At 46.2% G+C, this 18,173-nt stretch overlaps 1 protein-coding gene across 2 annotated transcripts in view; it reads right to left on the bottom strand.

Annotated features, from left to right (window-relative positions):
- Nucleotides 1-18,173, bottom strand: part of ULK2 (unc-51 like autophagy activating kinase 2) — a 64,120-nt gene that overhangs the window by 17,683 nt on the left and 28,264 nt on the right. For both annotated transcript variants that reach the window (XM_072938481.1, XM_072938482.1), the window contains exons 13-16: nucleotides 14,762-14,930; nucleotides 7,533-7,593; nucleotides 3,737-3,874; nucleotides 526-671 (exon numbers count right to left, since the gene is read on the bottom strand). In XM_072938481.1, coding sequence (XP_072794582.1) covers nucleotides 526-671; nucleotides 3,737-3,874; nucleotides 7,533-7,593; nucleotides 14,762-14,930 — 514 coding nt within the window. The remainder of the gene's footprint in view (nucleotides 1-525; nucleotides 672-3,736; nucleotides 3,875-7,532; nucleotides 7,594-14,761; nucleotides 14,931-18,173) is intronic.

Here is an 18,173-nt window from a genome sequence, read left to right as displayed (position 1 = left end):
TCTGAAGGTGGAGCATTTTGTCTTAGTTACACGGAAAATGTGGTTTTAGGTTTGTCTTTCTGTCTGGTTGGGATTTGTTGTTGCTGCTGCTTCTCTGAATTTGGCTGGGTGGCCTGAGAGTCCTCCCTGCTGCTGTGCGGCTTCCGGGAGGTGTGGGGGCCATGCGGTTGGGCAGCTGGGAGGCCTGACGGCCGGGCCCAGGGCTGAGACTGCTCTGCGGGCCTTCAGCCTCCTAAGTCTCAGTGCCAGCGGGACAAGCATCTTACACACGTTGACCTAGCGCTTCTGACTTCACATTTAGAGCCCAAGCCCGATGGAGACACTTCTTATCCGTAAGATCCATGTCTACTATCACGTTTTCAGTAGAGAGATTCTCAAGAGCCAACGAGGAGCTGGGTGGAGCTGGAGGGTGGGCCATGGCCCCAGGCAGGGAGACTCCCCACCACCGCTAGCCAGTGCTTGTAAAGCCAGTGTCAGGTCAGTCATAATGAAAAAAGGCTGGAAATAACCGCTTTAACTTCTCACCCAAAGGGGAAGGTGAATAAGGCCTGGAAGACCCAGTGGAGAGTCTCCGTCCGAAGGTCTGCGCCGTGTCTGCTGGTGCCGGGGAGCAGGATCCCAGCCGGGGGAAGCCCAGGGGGCTGGTGTTGGACCTTCGCACCGCCGCAGATCTACAGAGGAGAACAGCATTACGCCCTTGTTCTCTGGAAGGTTCTAGGGCTCTGCCTTTACTTCTGTCTTTTTTCCTAAAACTTTCTAACAATATGCATCCGGCAGATTTTTTTAAAAATATAGAACACAGTCACACAGAACAAATATAAAATGGATAAAATTACAGAGTGAGGTCTCCCTCCCATCCTGGTATCTGAGTCTCAACACTTTCCCAGTCCTACTCAGAAGGTTACCATTCTTTCTGGTTTCTAATGTATCCTTCTAGAGTTCCTTAATTCCAATACAAGCAAACTAGATAAACCGAATACGTATTATGAATACGTATTATTCTTCTCTTGTTTTGATAAATGTAGCAGATAACATACCAACCACTGTCATGTTTTGCTTTTAGGTCCCCTTTATAGTATTAAAGTTACTGAAGACCCCAGAGAGTTTTGTTTATTTGACTTACACCTATTGATACTTGCTGTATTAAAAGTTAAGACTGAGAAATTTTTGTAATTGTTAATTCACTAAAAAGAATAACCTTATGGTAACACAAGATTATGAAAATGATTATTTTCCAAAACACCCCCTAAATTACTGAGAAACGTGACATTGTTTTTCATTTTTTCAAATCTCTAATGTCTAGCTCAGGAGATGACAGACAGTTGGGCACTCAAACCGTTTCTGCATCCAATCCACTATACAACACGCTACTTTGGGTAACGCAGCTGAAGAAAATCTAGTCTTCAGGTACGTAACTGGAAAAGGGAAGAGTATTCCAGTAGCCTTTTCAGACACTTGTCACACTTTTCTTTGCTGCTACACCAACACTCAGCAAGCGGTCGTTTCTAAGATCAGCTGCAGTGTGGGATCTGAAACCACATCAGTGAAGCTTGTGTTCGGTTCCATTAAACTTCACTCTCTGCAAAGCACCTTGTACCACAAATGGGTCTTAGACTACCATGGACGATTTTTTTTAGTGTTTGGGCCTTTGGAACGTATTGTTGACTGAGCTGTGCAAACGCTGACACACTGCAACATCAAAAGGTCCCATTCATATCAAAATATCACCAACTTAGTTCACTTTCAACAGAACGGCTGCCAACACCCACAGCCAGCTGGTCAGCTGTCCTCTCAAGCACCAGCGGTGCTGCGAAAAGGGGCCAACTCAGCCGGCAGCCACAGCAGCCAGGCCCGAGCTCCCCTGGAGACGGCACCCAGCGCGCGGAAGGCGCCGCGTGCCACGTCCACCCAGGGCCAAGACTCTCACAGAGAAGCAACGCTTTCACCGCTTCACTGACAACACTCCTGGGCACCGCGGGTGTGTGCTGGCGAGGAGACAAGACTAACAGCACAGCTGGAGCTGCCACCCTGATGCGTCCTGAGGCACCGGAAGCTCCCCCATCGCTGCCTGTGCACCGTCAGTGCACACGTCGTCGCAGTGAAGGGAGCAAACGACACCCTAGGACTATGGTGAAAATGGGTTCGACCTCATGGACCTTCTGAAATGGAGCCACAGATCACAGAGAACCACTGCTAACGCGCTGTTACTCCTGTTGCTTTCTTCATTTTATAACATACTTTGGAAATTTTCCTGAGTACACAGAGAGCTTCCTTACTCTTTCTGGAAGGTGTCCCCCTGTCACAGACAGAGCATAATAAACCAGACCCTTACGGCGGGCACCTGGCTCAGCACCCAACCTCTGCCATCATGATAGCTGACCTCTCCGTGCACGCACGCACGCAGCGTGACACACAGGCAGGGACGGTGTCTGCAGACCAAGTTACCAGAAGCTGAGTGCTGGGTCGCAGGACACTCGCATCACTGATTTTCACACATATTGCCAAATGCCCTTCCTAAAAGTTTTCCTAATGATAGGTGTTTTGCAATGGCCCTATCTCTGTGATGTGTAAGCTTGGCTGCATCGTGTAGTATGGTGTGTGGATGTTTGTCCACAAGTATAATTATATGACATCCTGCAGGACAGTGAGGCTCCTTTTCCATTCACTGAGCTACTCGTTTGGTGGGTCCTTTAACCTACAATCTTGTCTCCTCCAATTCTGGGAAAACTTCCTTGATTATTTCCTGGACATTCTCTTCCTTGCTTTTCTAATTTTCTCTCTAGCATGCCTGTATCAAATTACCCTGCAAGAGAATTTTTTAATTTGTATTCTCCATCTTCTGTATTTGATTCACCTATTTCAGATATTTCCTCAACTTTGTCTCTTAGCATTTTTTCATTACTATTATTTTTGTAGGTTTTGGGAAGGGGGAATTAAGTTTACTGATTTATTTTTAGAGACAGTACTGGGGACTGAACCCAGGACCCTACGCATGCTAAGCACGTGCTCTACCACTTGAGCTGTACCCTCCCCACTCCAATATTTAGTTTTATTTCAGTTACTATATTGTGTAACATCCAAGAGGTCTTTTTTGCTTTGGTTGTTTTCAGTAGCATTTCGTTCTCACTTACGGCCGCTCCTCCAGCCTCCCTCTGGGAGCGCGTCCACTTCTCCCCTCACTCTGGCTGTTTCCTGCAGGCGGCTTCCTGCGGAGCCGTCTGGCTGCCTCCACACGCCCCACCGCGCTCACTCAGACGCGTCAGCATCTCCGACAGCACGTAGCCCACCCTGCCCGCGACGGCAGGCGGCCCTCTTCCATTCTGTCTGTCTTCCAGAAACGTATGGTGTCTCTCAGCCACTGAGCATCCGTTCTCGTTTCACTGCCTCTGTGGACTCACACCTTGGCCATGCTTACTACTCTGGTGCGACGCAGAAGGAATAAATCCTGTGTACGCAGCCTGCTGGTGAGATTTCATCTTTCAACAAGTTCTTCTTCGATTGTTAAGTATAATTATACTTGTGGACAAATACATACAAACCACACGACGTGATGCAGCCAAGCTTGCACATCGCGGAAACAGGGCCACTGCAAAACACCTATCGTTACTCAAGTCTGCACACCTCCACCAGACACGTACGCTAGCCAGTAAGCCGGCCATGGGGTCACAGACCTCTCGGGGACGACGACACTTTCAGAGGCAAGGAGAAAGCGGCCGAGAGGCGCGAAGGGGCTCACCTCGGGGAGCCCTGGGGGTGCGCGCCGGAGCCCGCTGCGCCCGTGAGGTGCTGCTCCAGGCGCTGGTAGTTCCTCATCTGAGTCGGGACCGGAATGGGTGTCGCCTCACTGTGAGGGGACACGGTGGGCTGACACGGCCTGCAGACACAAGTCATCGAAAAGGGAAAGAATCCAAGTCAGAGTGTTTCCTTTCATTTACCCACTGGTGAGTTTTAGAGAAAATTCCAGAAGCCGAATGATCACTTCTTGTGAATAAGAAATGATCACCTTAAAATACATATAAAGCCAAAGAAATCCCACGTGTCACTGAAGGAGCGCTCCTGGCAGTCACGTGCGTACTGAGACTTGTACAAGGTGCGTCGACGCCCCCTGCAGCAGCAGGAAGAGCCTGCAGGCCGCCCCGACTCCAGTGCGGCCGCTCAGCCTGCTCTCACTGCTCATGGGAGAGAAAAGCATCTCCAGGAAGGTGCGCTGGGCACAAGAACAGGAAGCTCAAGAGCAAAGATGTCTGGAATGTTTACAAAGCTATGACAGCAGGGAGCGTGCCCAGGGATCTCTGACTCGCGTGAAGACTGAGAATACACTGTGCAGCTCTCAGAGCGCGCAGCTGAGCTGCGGCCCACACTTGGCAGCCTCCTGGGTTTCTTTCCCTGCTCTTCACAAATTCAGGAACTGTATGTCCTTGGACGATTTTCAATCCAATTTACAACATATCTTCGAACATCAGGGACAATACTGGGCCTTAAGAAAGATGACTTACTTCATTCTTCGGCCCTTTCCTAATTCTAAAAAAAGCCACAGAATCTCCCACTCTTCCTCAGCACAACATTACAGATAAAGAGGTTATTATATAGTTACCTAAACAGCATGATTATCTCCTAAAGTATCACTTCAGAACTTTTCCAGCCACTAGAGGATTTCATATTGAAATAAAAATAAAATACCGTCTGTAGCAAAGATGTTAGTTGCTTTCCCAATATCCATTCAATCACTGTTTCTCACTAGCAGCACTCAAAGGTTATGGGTGGCACGATCCGCCCAGCTGAGCGATGACACAGCCGGACTCCCCGTGGCCCCGAGCCGTCAGAGATCTTCCTTGGTCATGAGATGTGAGTCTATTCATCCTTCCTCCTACCGGGAGTCAGGGTGCCTACTGCAGACTCAGCGGCCGCCTTGGGACCAGAGTGAAAAGGCAGAAGGCTTGGAGACATTTTCCTTGAGCCCCAGAAATGAAGGTATCAACCAGTACTCTTGATTTCTCTCTACGTGCGAAAGCTAAAGCTTTGGTGCCCCAACCACACTTGGTGCACCCTGCTGTCTCCAGCCAAGCGGAGCTCCTCCCTGACACACCACCCGGAGCTTCCACAAGCCTAGCGCTCACTGAGATAACTCCAATAAACACAGCGATCTAAGGTTTTAGTATCTGCACCCCTGATTGTGAACTTTGTCTACAACCTGAAACCAAAAAAAGCAAAACAAAAAACTTCCACGACTCAAGACCCAACAGCTGTTCAAGGCTTCCCTCCAGGCAGCCCATGCGCCCCGTGACAGAACCACCGGCACAGCCACACGGCCGCACAGCCAGCAGGACAATGCCGTCTCCCTGCCACTGCGACCTGCTGAGCCATGAACAGGTGGCAGAGCAAGCACTTTTTTAGCCACATATTGTCAAGTTCTAATATTTTTCCTGAACTTGTTAAATCAGTAAAAGGAAATTAAGACGCTGGATAAAGATACCCTACGGAGTAAACCTAGCAACCTCCTAACTCAGAGCGCCTCTCAGGGGATCCCAAGCAGCCAGCCGGCTTCTCTAAGGACCCGGGGCCTCCACCCCTGGCACAGCAGGCGACGGCCAGCCACGGCCGGTGTCCTGTTAACATGTCTCCGCCGGGCTGTGGCCCAACCTTCCAGCAGGCTTGCTCAGGCCAGAAAGCCTTCCATGGACACAGCCCCAGAGTCCTAGCTAGCTAAGACCGCTGCAGCCACTCTTCCATCTAGCTTTATGCTAACAAGGATATTTAACTATTCCCCGACTCCTCAACTTCCAGGGGAGGAGGGGGAGGGTCTGTGTCTGCCCTGGGCACCCCTTCCTCAGTTCAGGGCGATCTCTCCTGCACAGAGTACGAAGAAGCCTAGACAGCTGGCACACACAGTGCCACCGCCACACGTCCTTTATCCGCAGTCACAAATGCCGAGAGGAAGACACGGAAGGGCAGATGACTGGCTGCACGGCGGCTTCCTCAAACTCACAATCTTTACAGCAGGAGATCCTAACTGTTCCCTCTGTTTTAGGAGGACTCGATGAGAAAATCCTAGGACGTCACACTGATCAGGATGGCATGACTACAGCTAGACTGTGAGGCGAGGACAGAGGGAGATGAGGAAAGGGTCTGTACGGAGCTCCCATGGCGCCCAGGCCCTGCACCTGAACGTGGAGCCGGGCTGTGGGGAGCGAGAGGGCAGAAAAATAAGGGCTGGCCCGGCCTAGGACCGCAGCTGCAGATCGACAGCACAAGGCGGGTCCAGCCAGAAGGGGTGAGTGTCCGAGGCCCTTACAAAAGGAATGCACTCAGAGATGACACACCCTAGGGATCGTGGGCCGCACACACAACTGGCCTCCATCTACAGCCAGTAACTCAGTCTTCAAAGGCTGATATCCTAAAACTACTGAAAAAAAAGAAAAGAAAAGAAAGAAGAAATAACAACAAAAACCAAAGTAAAACCAAAAAACGTTTTTAGTTAAAAAGATGTTCTGATATCCTATCCCCTATGCCTGTGTGTACTTTTGGTCTGGGCGCAGAGGAAATACTTGTAAATCATATATCTGATAAATGGTTAATATCCAAAATATATAAAGAACTTTTACAACCAGCAACAAAAAAATAACCTGATTAAAAATTGAGCAAGGACTTGAACAGATAATTTCTCCAAAGACGATCTACGAATGGCCAACAGGTATATGAAAAAAATGCTCAAAACTACACTAGAGAAATGCAAATCAAAACTGCAATGAACTGCAGTTATCAAAAAACCAGAAACTAACATATGTTGGTAAAGATGTGGAGAAACTGGATCCCTTGTGCACTACTGGTAGGAATGTAAAATGGTGCAACTGCTATGGAACTCCTCAAAAAATTAAAACAGAATTACCATATGACCCAGCAGGTCCACTTTTGGGTATCTGTCCAAAAGAACTGAAAGCAGGCTCTTGAACAGATCTTTGCACATTCATCTTTCACAGCAGCATTATTTATAACAGCCAAGAGGCAGACACAAACCAACAAATGATGGATAAACAAAATGTAGCATATACATACAATGGGTAGTACTCAGCCTTAAGAAGGAAACTCTGACATGGATGAAACTTGTGGACATTATGCTGAGTGAACTAAGCCAGTCACAAAAAGAAAAACATTGCGTGATTCTACTTAAATGAGGTACCCGAAGTAGTCAAATTAAGAGACAAAAAACAGTGTGGTGGCTCCCGTGCCTGTGGCTGGGGAGGGGGGAGGGGGTGCGGTTACACAAGAGCACAGAGCTTCAGTTCTGCAGGAGGAACAGTCCTGGAGATCTGGCGCACAGCACTGTGAATACACTTAACACTAGTACTGAACTCAAACTGAAAAATGGTTGCAATGGCAGATTTTATGTGTTTTCTACCACAGTTAAATTTTTTTTAGAAGTAATAAATTGTGAAACAATTTAATTTTAGAATCAAGAACATAAAGTTCTATAACTTCACTCAAACAAAAAGCAAAGTATGTAAAATCTTTTAGTTAAATATATGCAAACATACCCTCCACACACCAAGAACTCACTGGACGCATGTCTGCCAGCAGCTCCCACTGGCGTATCATCTAAAGGAAAAAGAAAAACACAGTCAGTTCTGCTATACCACCTGCTTTAAAATGTACATTGTTCCAACGTGATTATTAGGGAAAACATTTGAGCACAGTACAAATTTATCACTTGATTATCTTGTGTTACAGCATGTGAACACAGAACACTGCACCCAGCTGAACTCACAGACTACAAGCACCAGGCCTTTCCAAGGTCAACTGTCATCACATTTATGAGGTGTGTATGTATTTCTTCACCGTTTAACGTGTGCGGAATTGGTGCTACCGTTTTTATCATGTTCCTTTTAATATATCACTGACAAAGGTTTTGAGTGTTATGCCCCCGATCCCAATCTGCCCATGAACTCTGGTTTTTACTGAACAATTCTGCAGGGTGTGGTGATCTCTAGGAAGACGTTATGTCACGTTCTAGCATAGCTACCTGTAAACCGAGTCTCATTCACTCTAACCCTGGGGTACCCCATTCTCCTGCGAGACCCTCTCTTGGGTCCTGTATGGGTTGCTGAACAAGATGCCATGGAAGCGGGGCCTCTCAGACACAGATGCCCCAGGCCACAGGGCATCTTCCTCTGCTCAGACATCATCCGTTTATGGGAACAGCACAGCTCAGAACGCAGGGGCCCTCACTCGGTCACTGCTATACACTAGGTCACACTGCCCTGTGTGGTCCTTAAATGGCTGCAAAGGTATACTTAGTGTGTGTTGATGTGAAAAAGTACTGTTAATCAAGTAATACAAATTTTAAAAAATAAAATAAACCATGCTAACCTCAAAACACTCAAAAAGGAAAAAACAATCACAAATGTCCCTTTGAATGGGCCCTATGTGAGAAGTGAGAAATGTGTTTACTTCGGCATACAAGGTCCCTGCTCTCATGAAGCTCACACTCCAGTAGGGAAGGAAGCTAATAACGCCAGGGAGTGATGAGATGTAAAAAGGAAAATAAATCAGGGTAAGGGAATGAAGGCAGGAGAAAGGAAGGAGTGATTTTAAAGAAAACAGCTGCCTACGGGGAATGGAGGAGACGGCAGAGTGGCAGGGTTGAGAGCGCAGGCTCACTGAGTGTACCTCTGAGTTTGGAACCATACATCCTTATGAAACAAGATTAAATCAAAGGAACAGAGCAATCCCTAGGAATCAGAAATAAAATTAAGTGAAGAAACCTCATCACATAAGAACTTGGAAGCATGAGCACCGGAGGGGAACACTTTCAAGTGACTTAAACTGGGCAATGTAACGGGACATCCAGAAGACAGAGATCTTGCATGGTCGTTAGGGACCCTAGCGTCACCTCTTTACCACAAAAATGTTATCAGAAACTACAGGCCAAGAGGGAAGGAGAGAAAAAAGGCAAAAGAACAGAGAAGTCAACAGCCATGAACACCTGCAAGCTAGAAAGTCGATGCAGGTGCTGTCTGACAGGGCAGGCCCAGGAACACGGGATCCTTAGCCGGCAGAAGGAAAGCTCAGAAGTAAACCAATGTATACCAGAGGTCCCCAAAAAGCCAAGTAATTAGCAGTGCCAGGTAACTTTCAACGTGGCACTGAGCCCAAGACCGAAAGGATTAGGTCAACTTGGAAGCAGGATTTCTTATCCTTTCTCACCATTTCCGTGCAGACAGGCAATGCCAATCCCCCACTGCAGGAAAAGACAGATGTTTACACTTGGGACAGGGTCTCTGGATTGCGAAATCCTGGCCAAGGTGAAGGCAGTGGTAAACAGGGAGAAGTGGCTGGGGGAGGGGCTGTAAGTGACAGCTTATTCACACAGACCACTGAGACCTCCAGCCTTCTTCCCCCGCTTGGCCCTCACAGGGAATCAGGTGTACACTCTTCACGCAGAAGACTGGCTGAGTCTTCACTGGGGATCTGAACAGCCCTCCAAAAAGGAAGCATTCCAATCCAAGACAATCACTCAGCCATGTCGCCCAGTGTAGACTGGCATTAGACCCACCTGTACAAAGCTTTCAAATGTTTTAATTGCCCATTCTTAATTATGAGCATCTAACAACCACCAAACATCCAAGGAAAGAATCCAAAATGAAAACCAGACTCCAAAACAAACTGGGGGGGGGGGGTATAAAAAAGACTAAACAAATATTTTCCAAGGAAAAATAGAAAAAAAAGTATGTATTTAATACCCTTAGAGATAAAACACCGCACCTTGAAATAAAAACAATACTCAGGGGGGATAAAAAGTGCTTCTGAAAAGTAAAAATATGAGAGCGTAAGTGAGAAACTCAATAAAAGAATGATGAAGTAAAACGCGTATTTTATGGCAAGATGAGTAAATTTTAAATAAAAATTTCCTCTGCCCATTTGGGCCTCCTCCCCTCTCTAGTGTGTGCTGCATCTGCATTAACCAGACCTCCTTAGGAGATAACCCTCCTCCTAATCTTGTGAAGGGTCACAGTGACCCTTGTTCACTCTGTACGTACAGACCCAGATTGTGCAGTGGTCAGTATGTCGTCTGATGTATAACCCCTCATCTCAAAAACTTATACAACTGTGCTTTCACCTCTAATAGGAGGAAAGGTCCTCAGAGCTTCTGAAAGACAATCTCATCGGTTAAAAATCCTCAAGTTGGCACAAATAAAAATTTCCATTTCTTTCTTAGGTTGACTACTGATAACTTTTTTGTCAACAAGAGTTAGAAGAAAACATTAAGGAAGTTTCCCTTAAAGTAGAGCAAAAAAGATGGAAAATCAGACAAAAAAGGTAAGAAAATCAGGAGTGTACTCAGGTGTTTTCTACTAGCGTGTTTTGTACCATGTTGCAAATACCTCTTCTGGGGACTCAGCCCTGGTTTTGCATGTAAGGAGCGCTGAAGTCGCCATGCCATCCCAGCAGCAAGTGAACAGCGGGACAGAACAGAAAATCAACGGCTCTTCTGGGATCCACAGGAGGGGGGAGGGCAGTGGGCTGACCTCTGCCCCCAAGACCGAAGAGACAGGCAGACAGCAGCTGACCAGAGAGGAGCCGCCGGGGGCCAGGCAGGAGCACTGGAGCCGGGACTGACAACTTGCTGGACGCTCAGTGCGCACACCTTTGGTAGTTAAAGGCACCAGGGAGACGCAGTCGTAGGAAGGATCACAAAGCTGTCAGACTGGCCTCCAGGAGCTCATCCCGGCTCCTACAGCTCCCACGGCAAATGCTGGAGAAAACCCCTTCCTACTCCAGGCATGGGAGGGGCAAGGAGCACTCCCTTCTGCTTCACAAGGCCCAAGCTCAGGGAAAAGGGGTTACCCAGAGCTCAATCTGCTGGGGTGAAACTCAGAGCCTAACTGACCTGGGGGGTGGGATACACCCAACTGCAGCTGCCTCTAGCCATCCTGTTCCACCTAAGGCAGGAGGAAGGAACTGAAACACTGGTGACGGTCACAGCCCAGAAGCACCGGGAAGAACAAAGCTGGAGGATGGACACTGCCTGACATCAGGACTGACTGTAAGGCTGTGGTAATCAAGACAGTGTGGAATCGGCAACAGAACAAAGATCAATGGACCAGAACAGGGAGCCCAGAAACAAGACCCCCATAAATAGTCAACTGATCTTTGACAGAGAGAAAGACAATACAATGGAGCAAATACGGTCTTTTCAACATTCACATGCAAAAACAAAACAAAGCAAAATTAATCTAGACAAAGACCTTATATCCTTCAAAAAAAATTAACTCAAAACAACTCACAGACATAAATGTAAAACAAAAAATTATAAAACTCCTAGGCGATAACAGGAGAAAACCTAAATGAACCTGGGTATTGTCATGCCAACACCAAAGACACAATCCATGAAAGAAAGAAACTGATTAATAAGCTAGACTAAATTAAAATTAAAACAACTGCTCTCTGAAAGACAGTATCAAGAGAACTGGAAGAGAAACCACAGACTAGGCAAAAATATTTGCAAAAGCCAGAGCTGATAAAGGACTGTCATCCAAAATATGCAAAGAACTCAACAAATTAGGATAAACAATTAAAGACCAGTTAAACCCAATTTAAAAATGGGCCAAAGATCTTAAGAAACACTTCACCAAAGAAGATACGTGGATAGTGAATCAGAGACACGAAAAGTCCGGCGCGAGGCACCACCACGCACTCACTAGAACGGCGGAAACCTGGACCACAGACAGCACTAAGCCATGCTGAGGGTGTGGAGCAACAGGAACTCTGCTGGTGAGAATGCAACATGGTGCAGCCACTTTGGAAAGCAGTTTGGTGGTTTCTCACAAAACTAAACATAATCTTATCATACCATCCAGAAATCACACTCCTTGGTATTTACCCAAAGGAGCTGAACACTCATATCCACACAAACACATGCACATGGATGTGTATAGCAGACTTACTCAAAACTACCAAAACCTGGAAGTAATCAAGATGTTCTTCAGAAGATGGATGGACAAACTGTGGTCCATCCAGACAATGGAATATGACTCAGCACTAAAAAGAAATGCGCTGGGAAGAAGGGTACAGCTCAGCGGCAGAGCACGTAATTAGCATGCATGAGGTTCTGGGTTCAATCTCCAGTACTTACATTTAAAGAAAAAAAAAATGAGCTACCAAACCATGAAAAGACATGGAGCAATCTCAAGTGCATATCACAAAGTAAAAGAAGCCAATTCGAAAAGGCTACATATTGTTTAATTCCAACTACATGATATTCTGGAGAAGGCAAAAATGTAGAGACAAAAAAAAAAAAAAAGTGGTTTCCAGAAGGTAGTGGGAGAAAGACTAGATAGAACACAAGAGGATTTTTAAGGCAGTGAAAAAGTTCTGTTTAATAGTACAATGATGGTTACATGTCACTAGACATTTGTCCAAATGGACAGAAAGTACACCAGGAGTGAAGGCTAAACCAAGCACTTTGGGTGATGATGACATGTCAATGCAGGTTCATCCTTGGTAACAAACGTACCACCTGGTGAATGAGGCTGACAGTGGGGAGGCTCTGCACATAAGGGGTCGGGGTACATGGGAAATCCCTGTGCCTTCCTCTTAGTTTTGTTGTATAACCTAAAACTGCCCTAAAAAAAGTAACACTTCAAAAACTATCTCAGGGAAGGGTATAGCTCAAGTGGTAGAGTACATGCTCAGCACCCAAGAGGTCAGGGGTTCAATCCCCGGTACCGCCTCCAAGCGGAACTCGACGAAGAAACCTAATTCCCTCCTTCTCATAAAACAAACATTACAAGCCAAAAACTCTCATGTGTATGGTACATTTCACAATAACATGTTTTTAATAATTAAATGGAAAGGTGTGGTTCAACCCTAACAGATGCTGTGGACACATCAAAAAGGACTGAGAAGGGACCCCCAGGATTTGGCAGCACAAAACGACTTCAACAGGAGTAGTTTTCGGGAAAAAAAAATTTAAGACAACATTTACAAAACCACAAAAAGCCAAAAACAAAACAAAACAATAACAACAAAGGTAACTAGAATAAAACAAAAGATGTGAAAGTCCTTTATGCAGAAAAGTACAAATATGCATCCAAACACACTGAGGAAGCCTAAGTAAGGGGAGAAACACACATTTTTGAGTAGACAATACTGAAAAGATTCTAGTTCTCCCTGAATAGATCTTACACGGTCAATACAATTCTGATCAAAATCTCCAAATGGTTTTCTGGAGGATCTGTCAACTTGAAATTAAACTGTGTGGGCTGGGGGTTGGGGGGGTGGAGTAGGTAAGGGAAACAGGACCAGGAATAGCTGGTGATTCCAAAGAATTCCAGGATGCCCTTCACCACTGCCTCCACCCCCACGTCACACAGTAAAACAAATCCTTCATACAAGCCCACAGTGACAAATCTGGAGTCGCACATCTATGACGAAAGGACAGAATATTCAATAAATAATGCTGGGGTAACTAATTCCATCTACAAAAATGAATTCCAGGTAAAGTTAAATACAAAAAAAAACTGAAAAAGATAAAAGTAATTCAAGTCACAATGAAGTTAGGAAATGGATAAAATTACGGTTTAGCTGTACTATAAAATTCATATACTAAAATGAACCAGATACACATCTAGGTATGTATCTAGATACATGGCAAAAATATGAACACAAAAGCAAACTACAGAAACAAACATTCTATATAACATTTACTTAAAACTGTAAAATCACAGAAATGCTGTATGTTATTTATGGACACAAGCATATTGGAATTATTGTATCTCTGGCAAGAGCAGAATGAGGTGAGGGACTCTGGCTGTGCCTGTAGAATTTTATCTTTTAAAAGACAGAAAGCATGGCAAAATGTTAGCATAAATAAAATTAGCATGGTGGATGATTTGAGTATCTGCTGTATTACTATTTTTAACATTTCACAATTTTTAAAGTTTTAATTACTTTTTTTAGCAAAGTAACTACCACCACCATACAGGACGACTTCTAAAGGCCGCTCCTGAGGACAACCCGCCCTGCTGCGATGCGGTGCGTGCTTCCCCTGCCCCGCCAGCGAGTCCTGAAGTCTGTGGGGTCTGGGGATCGGGTCTGCACAACAACTGCACGGCGGCCGACACGGCAGCCACCACACAGGAGTCTGACAAATGACAGAGGCCCCGACACAACCTTCCCCACCATCTGGACCTGCGCACTGTCAACCTGGTGTTATTCAGTTATTAAAGTAGTCAAATTTCCAGCTTTTCCGATCTATTTCGTCTCTTTTTTTGAGGTTTTCCAGTACCCCTCACGATTCCACAAAACCCTGGCTGTATTTAGTCAGCATGGATTCTGCATCCTTTATAAACATTCTTCCTGTGTATTTATGAAGCTCACTCCTGAACTTAGGCCAGTGCCTCCCGTGTTTAAGACCCTTCGACCCCCAGTTTTTTCCAAAAGAGGTCTTCCTTTAATTCATTTCCTTGAATTTAACTTCTCTCTTTCTGCTGGCTTCTCCACTCCTTTCTGTTTGGATACAAAGAGAATTTGAGATCATTTTCTATAGCGTTCTCATCTACCTTCAGAACCCAAAGTTACTGTTTTATGGAAAGTGACTGAGCAGATTACAGGAAGGTAGGTATATAATTCTGGGAATTCCATCAACTAAATAAAATGTCCATTTGAAAAAGTGTCCTACACAAGAGAGCGTGATATAAAAGTTAAAAAATGCTAGTCTAGTAAATTAAGAAATATAACGTGTATAAGCAGAAAAGATTCTCACATGAGTGGTCTGACGAGATGTGTGGAACCAAAACAAAGTCATCCGTGTCACAAGAAGAGTTCTTGCTACTAGTACTGGCAGAATCTTTGGACACTTGTAGGTAGTTGGGAGGACCCAATGGTGGGGAGGATAAGTTTTCTTCCTGAATATGCTGCATATCTGGAAGGGACTAAAATTAACAACATAAAATTAAAAGTGGCCTAGTAATAAAATGCAAGTCAGAATAGCCTTTAGACTAAGGAATATTTTCCTCCTGAAAGTGGGCATAGGGTTCAATTTCATTTAAAATTTTAAAATATCTCTTTGGAAAAATCTTTCCCTTAGACAAGCACAGCTTACAGTGTCTTTGCATAATGACTGCTAAAATGATACTTAAAAATATATCACACCACTTATTGCATGTACATGTCTGCCTCTCCTGAAATGTCTACGGGGGTTTTCATCATCTCAACGTCCCCTGTTTCAGCTCGTGGCCGAGCAAAGCAGATACTCAATAACTGTTCGCTTAATGACGAAAACAAAATGTCCAGGGACTTTAAATTAGTAACATCCTGCACACACACAGTTTCAAATCTCCGAGGAAGAAAACATTCTAAGAGGGAAAGCAAGAGCCCATGTAATATAGAAATGTTAACAGATCAGTAAGGATAGCTGCATGTAAGCCTAGAGATTTACCTACATTCACAGAAAGAAGACACAGAAAACCTTGCAGGTGTGGGCGGTGTTCCTTGTGATTCTGTTTTGTTGGTGGGGAGTTGGTTTGGGGCAGATGGGACAGGAAGGGAAGAAGAGCATATGAATATACCTGAGCAAACACTGGGGCGTAAGCAGCTGTGACCCCCTTGATACTCGCCCAGTTCAAGGACACCAGTGACAACTCCAGTTGAATGTACAACGGTGTCCTGAAACAATCAACTTCGTAACTTACTGTGTTAGGCTCCTACCGCCCTGTTTAACCTTTGTTTCTATCTAAGAAAAGGAAAAATACCGCATAATGCTCTTTAAACCCAAGTCTGAATGTCACTGCACAGTGAAATCAATCTCAAATCTCCTTATTACTCCTGTGGGTGTGTGCGACATACACACAACATGAAATCTCCTTACCACTTTCTGAAAAGAATTTATGCAACAAGGTTACAAAGGGAAGAGAAGGTGGAGGGACTAACATCACAGAGCGTGGGCCGGGCACTGCTAAGAACTTTCCGTGTATTATCTGACTTCAGCCCTATCCTGAAATTCATTTCACATACAAATAAACAAAACTTGGAAGATTAGGAAATTTGCCCGCGATCACACAACTCAAGGGCAGTGGAGCTGGCGGGATTCCAAGTATCTAATCCACAATTTCCTTCCAGGCAGGAGCTCTTTTGGTTTCTTCCTTTGCTCTTTATAAAATCGTCTCCATCCACGACCACTCCAGTGGGGGAGACGCTCCTCGCATTCTAAGCCTGTCTCTCCGCCTGTGCTCTATTTCCACTCTCCCCAGATCCTAAGGACCCAGATCGACTCCCTCTGCTCCTGACACCTTCACCCTCTCCCTTTACTCAGGCTTCTCCCCTCTGCACATCAGCATGGTTAACTCTGTCACATCTCAAATCCCTGCAGCCCTCTCAAGAGCCATCTTCTCACGTCTTCACTTAACAATGTCTCCTGAAATTTCGATCCCCTCTGACCCAGATTCCTCACTGCTGAGAACCCTCAGCCCAGCACAATCCACTTCCTGCCTTCAAGCCTCCACTAAAACTGCCGTTATTGAGCTGACTGATCACTCCCACTGCCCTGTCCCGTGGACACCTCTCTCTGCTCCCCCTGCGCGGTGGCTGTTCTTCCCCTGACCTGCGGCCCCTCCGCTCCAGGACCGGCTCTCCTGTCGTCCCTCCTACTTCTCAGTCTCATGTGCACTCAGAGGAGAGGACTAGAGTGTGGATTCTTCAGGGCACACCCTGGGCCTCCACTCCTCACAGCTTCATCGAGGGCCACCCACTCAGGCAAGCCCCATCAAATCTCCCTCTTCCTTAGGTCCTAAGTTCAAGAAATGTCCAAGCTCCACAAACTGCTACCTTTCTCTTGCCTGGCCCCCCGTCTTTCCCTGCCGTACTGCTGACTTAGTTCAGGCCCTCATTCTCAAAAAAACAGAAACAAAACCAAAAACAAACCAAAAGCTCTGCAGTGGCCATGGCTGATCTCTTTGCTCTACTCGTCTCCAACCTAGCCCTCCCCCTGCTTACAGAAGACTCAGTAACATACAGTGGATTGGAGCACGCCTCCACTTAAAATCATTCAAATGGCTCAGCACGAACGTGTCACCTCCTCTGCTCAGGGCCCAAATCCCACTGAGGCGCAGCCTCTCTGGCCCCTCTGGCTCTGTCGTCCCCTCACCCCATCCCAGCACTCCACACACCTGCCAGACTGGACTGCCGGAGATGGACGCCCTGCAGTGACGGGACAGTTCATACCTGGCTGCCCGGAGTGGCCGCCGCTAGCTACACACAGCTGCTGAGCACAAAACGTGGCCTGGGAGACGAAGGAATTGAATCCATGTTTCACTGGTTCTCACAAACTGAAGTGACCAAGGGGGGCTCCAGATTCCTTCAGCGGGCCATGGGTCCACGGGGACTCCTGTGCTTACAACGCCATTCTTTGACCAATTCACCTTGCTCTTTCCTCAAAACTCAGCTCAGTGCCCTCTTCTGAGCATGCTTCCAAGTTCTCAGTCTGATTTCAAGTCCTCATCCACACTCCTACAGGCAATAAAGCCATGACCACATATGCTCCTAACAGTGCTGGTCGATCTGCCTCTTCCCCACACACTTAGATTAAAAGCTCCTCAGTGCAAGGGACCCCACCCTCTCTTTCACTGGTATCAGCCAGAACTTCACATAAAGCAGGCACTTAACAAATGTGATTAAACCAATAGTACCCAGAGCCATCACCTAAACGGCACGTGGCCTATGGCCAGTATCGTGACTAAAAGAGTGATGTGAACTTCTGGTTACAGTGGTTTTGCTTCTGCTTGTCAAAGACTTCCCTGGGATAGCAAGCAGCTGGATGCATGTGCCTGCAGGGACCGGCCCTCAGCAGCAGGGGCTACTCCAGCCCCAGGAAGGGCGGGAACGCACATGGGAAAGCATCTCACTCTGCAGATTATGGGAAAGGCACGGTTCTCAAACATCCCATTCTCCAGCCTCACCAGCTGGAAGTGATATAGAAACATCCTGCTCGCCTTTTGTTTTCACTTCCCTTTTTATTTCCACTTCAAGCATTAGCTTTTCATAAAGGCCTTCAAAAGAGGCTTTTCCACCAAAGTTCTGAGCATTTAAACATGTCTCCTCCCTCCTCCCAGCAGCAAGCCTCACCCCATCTCCCTCTCCTTTTCAGTGTGTGCCCTCCAATAAAACCCCAACGCGCTCCC

Source organism: Vicugna pacos, chromosome 16, assembly GCF_048564905.1.
Source record: "Vicugna pacos chromosome 16, VicPac4, whole genome shotgun sequence".
Lineage (NCBI taxonomy): Eukaryota > Metazoa > Chordata > Mammalia > Artiodactyla > Camelidae > Vicugna > Vicugna pacos.
The sequence above is the reverse complement of the archived record's forward strand: the minus strand, read 5'-3'. Positions and strand labels throughout refer to the sequence as shown.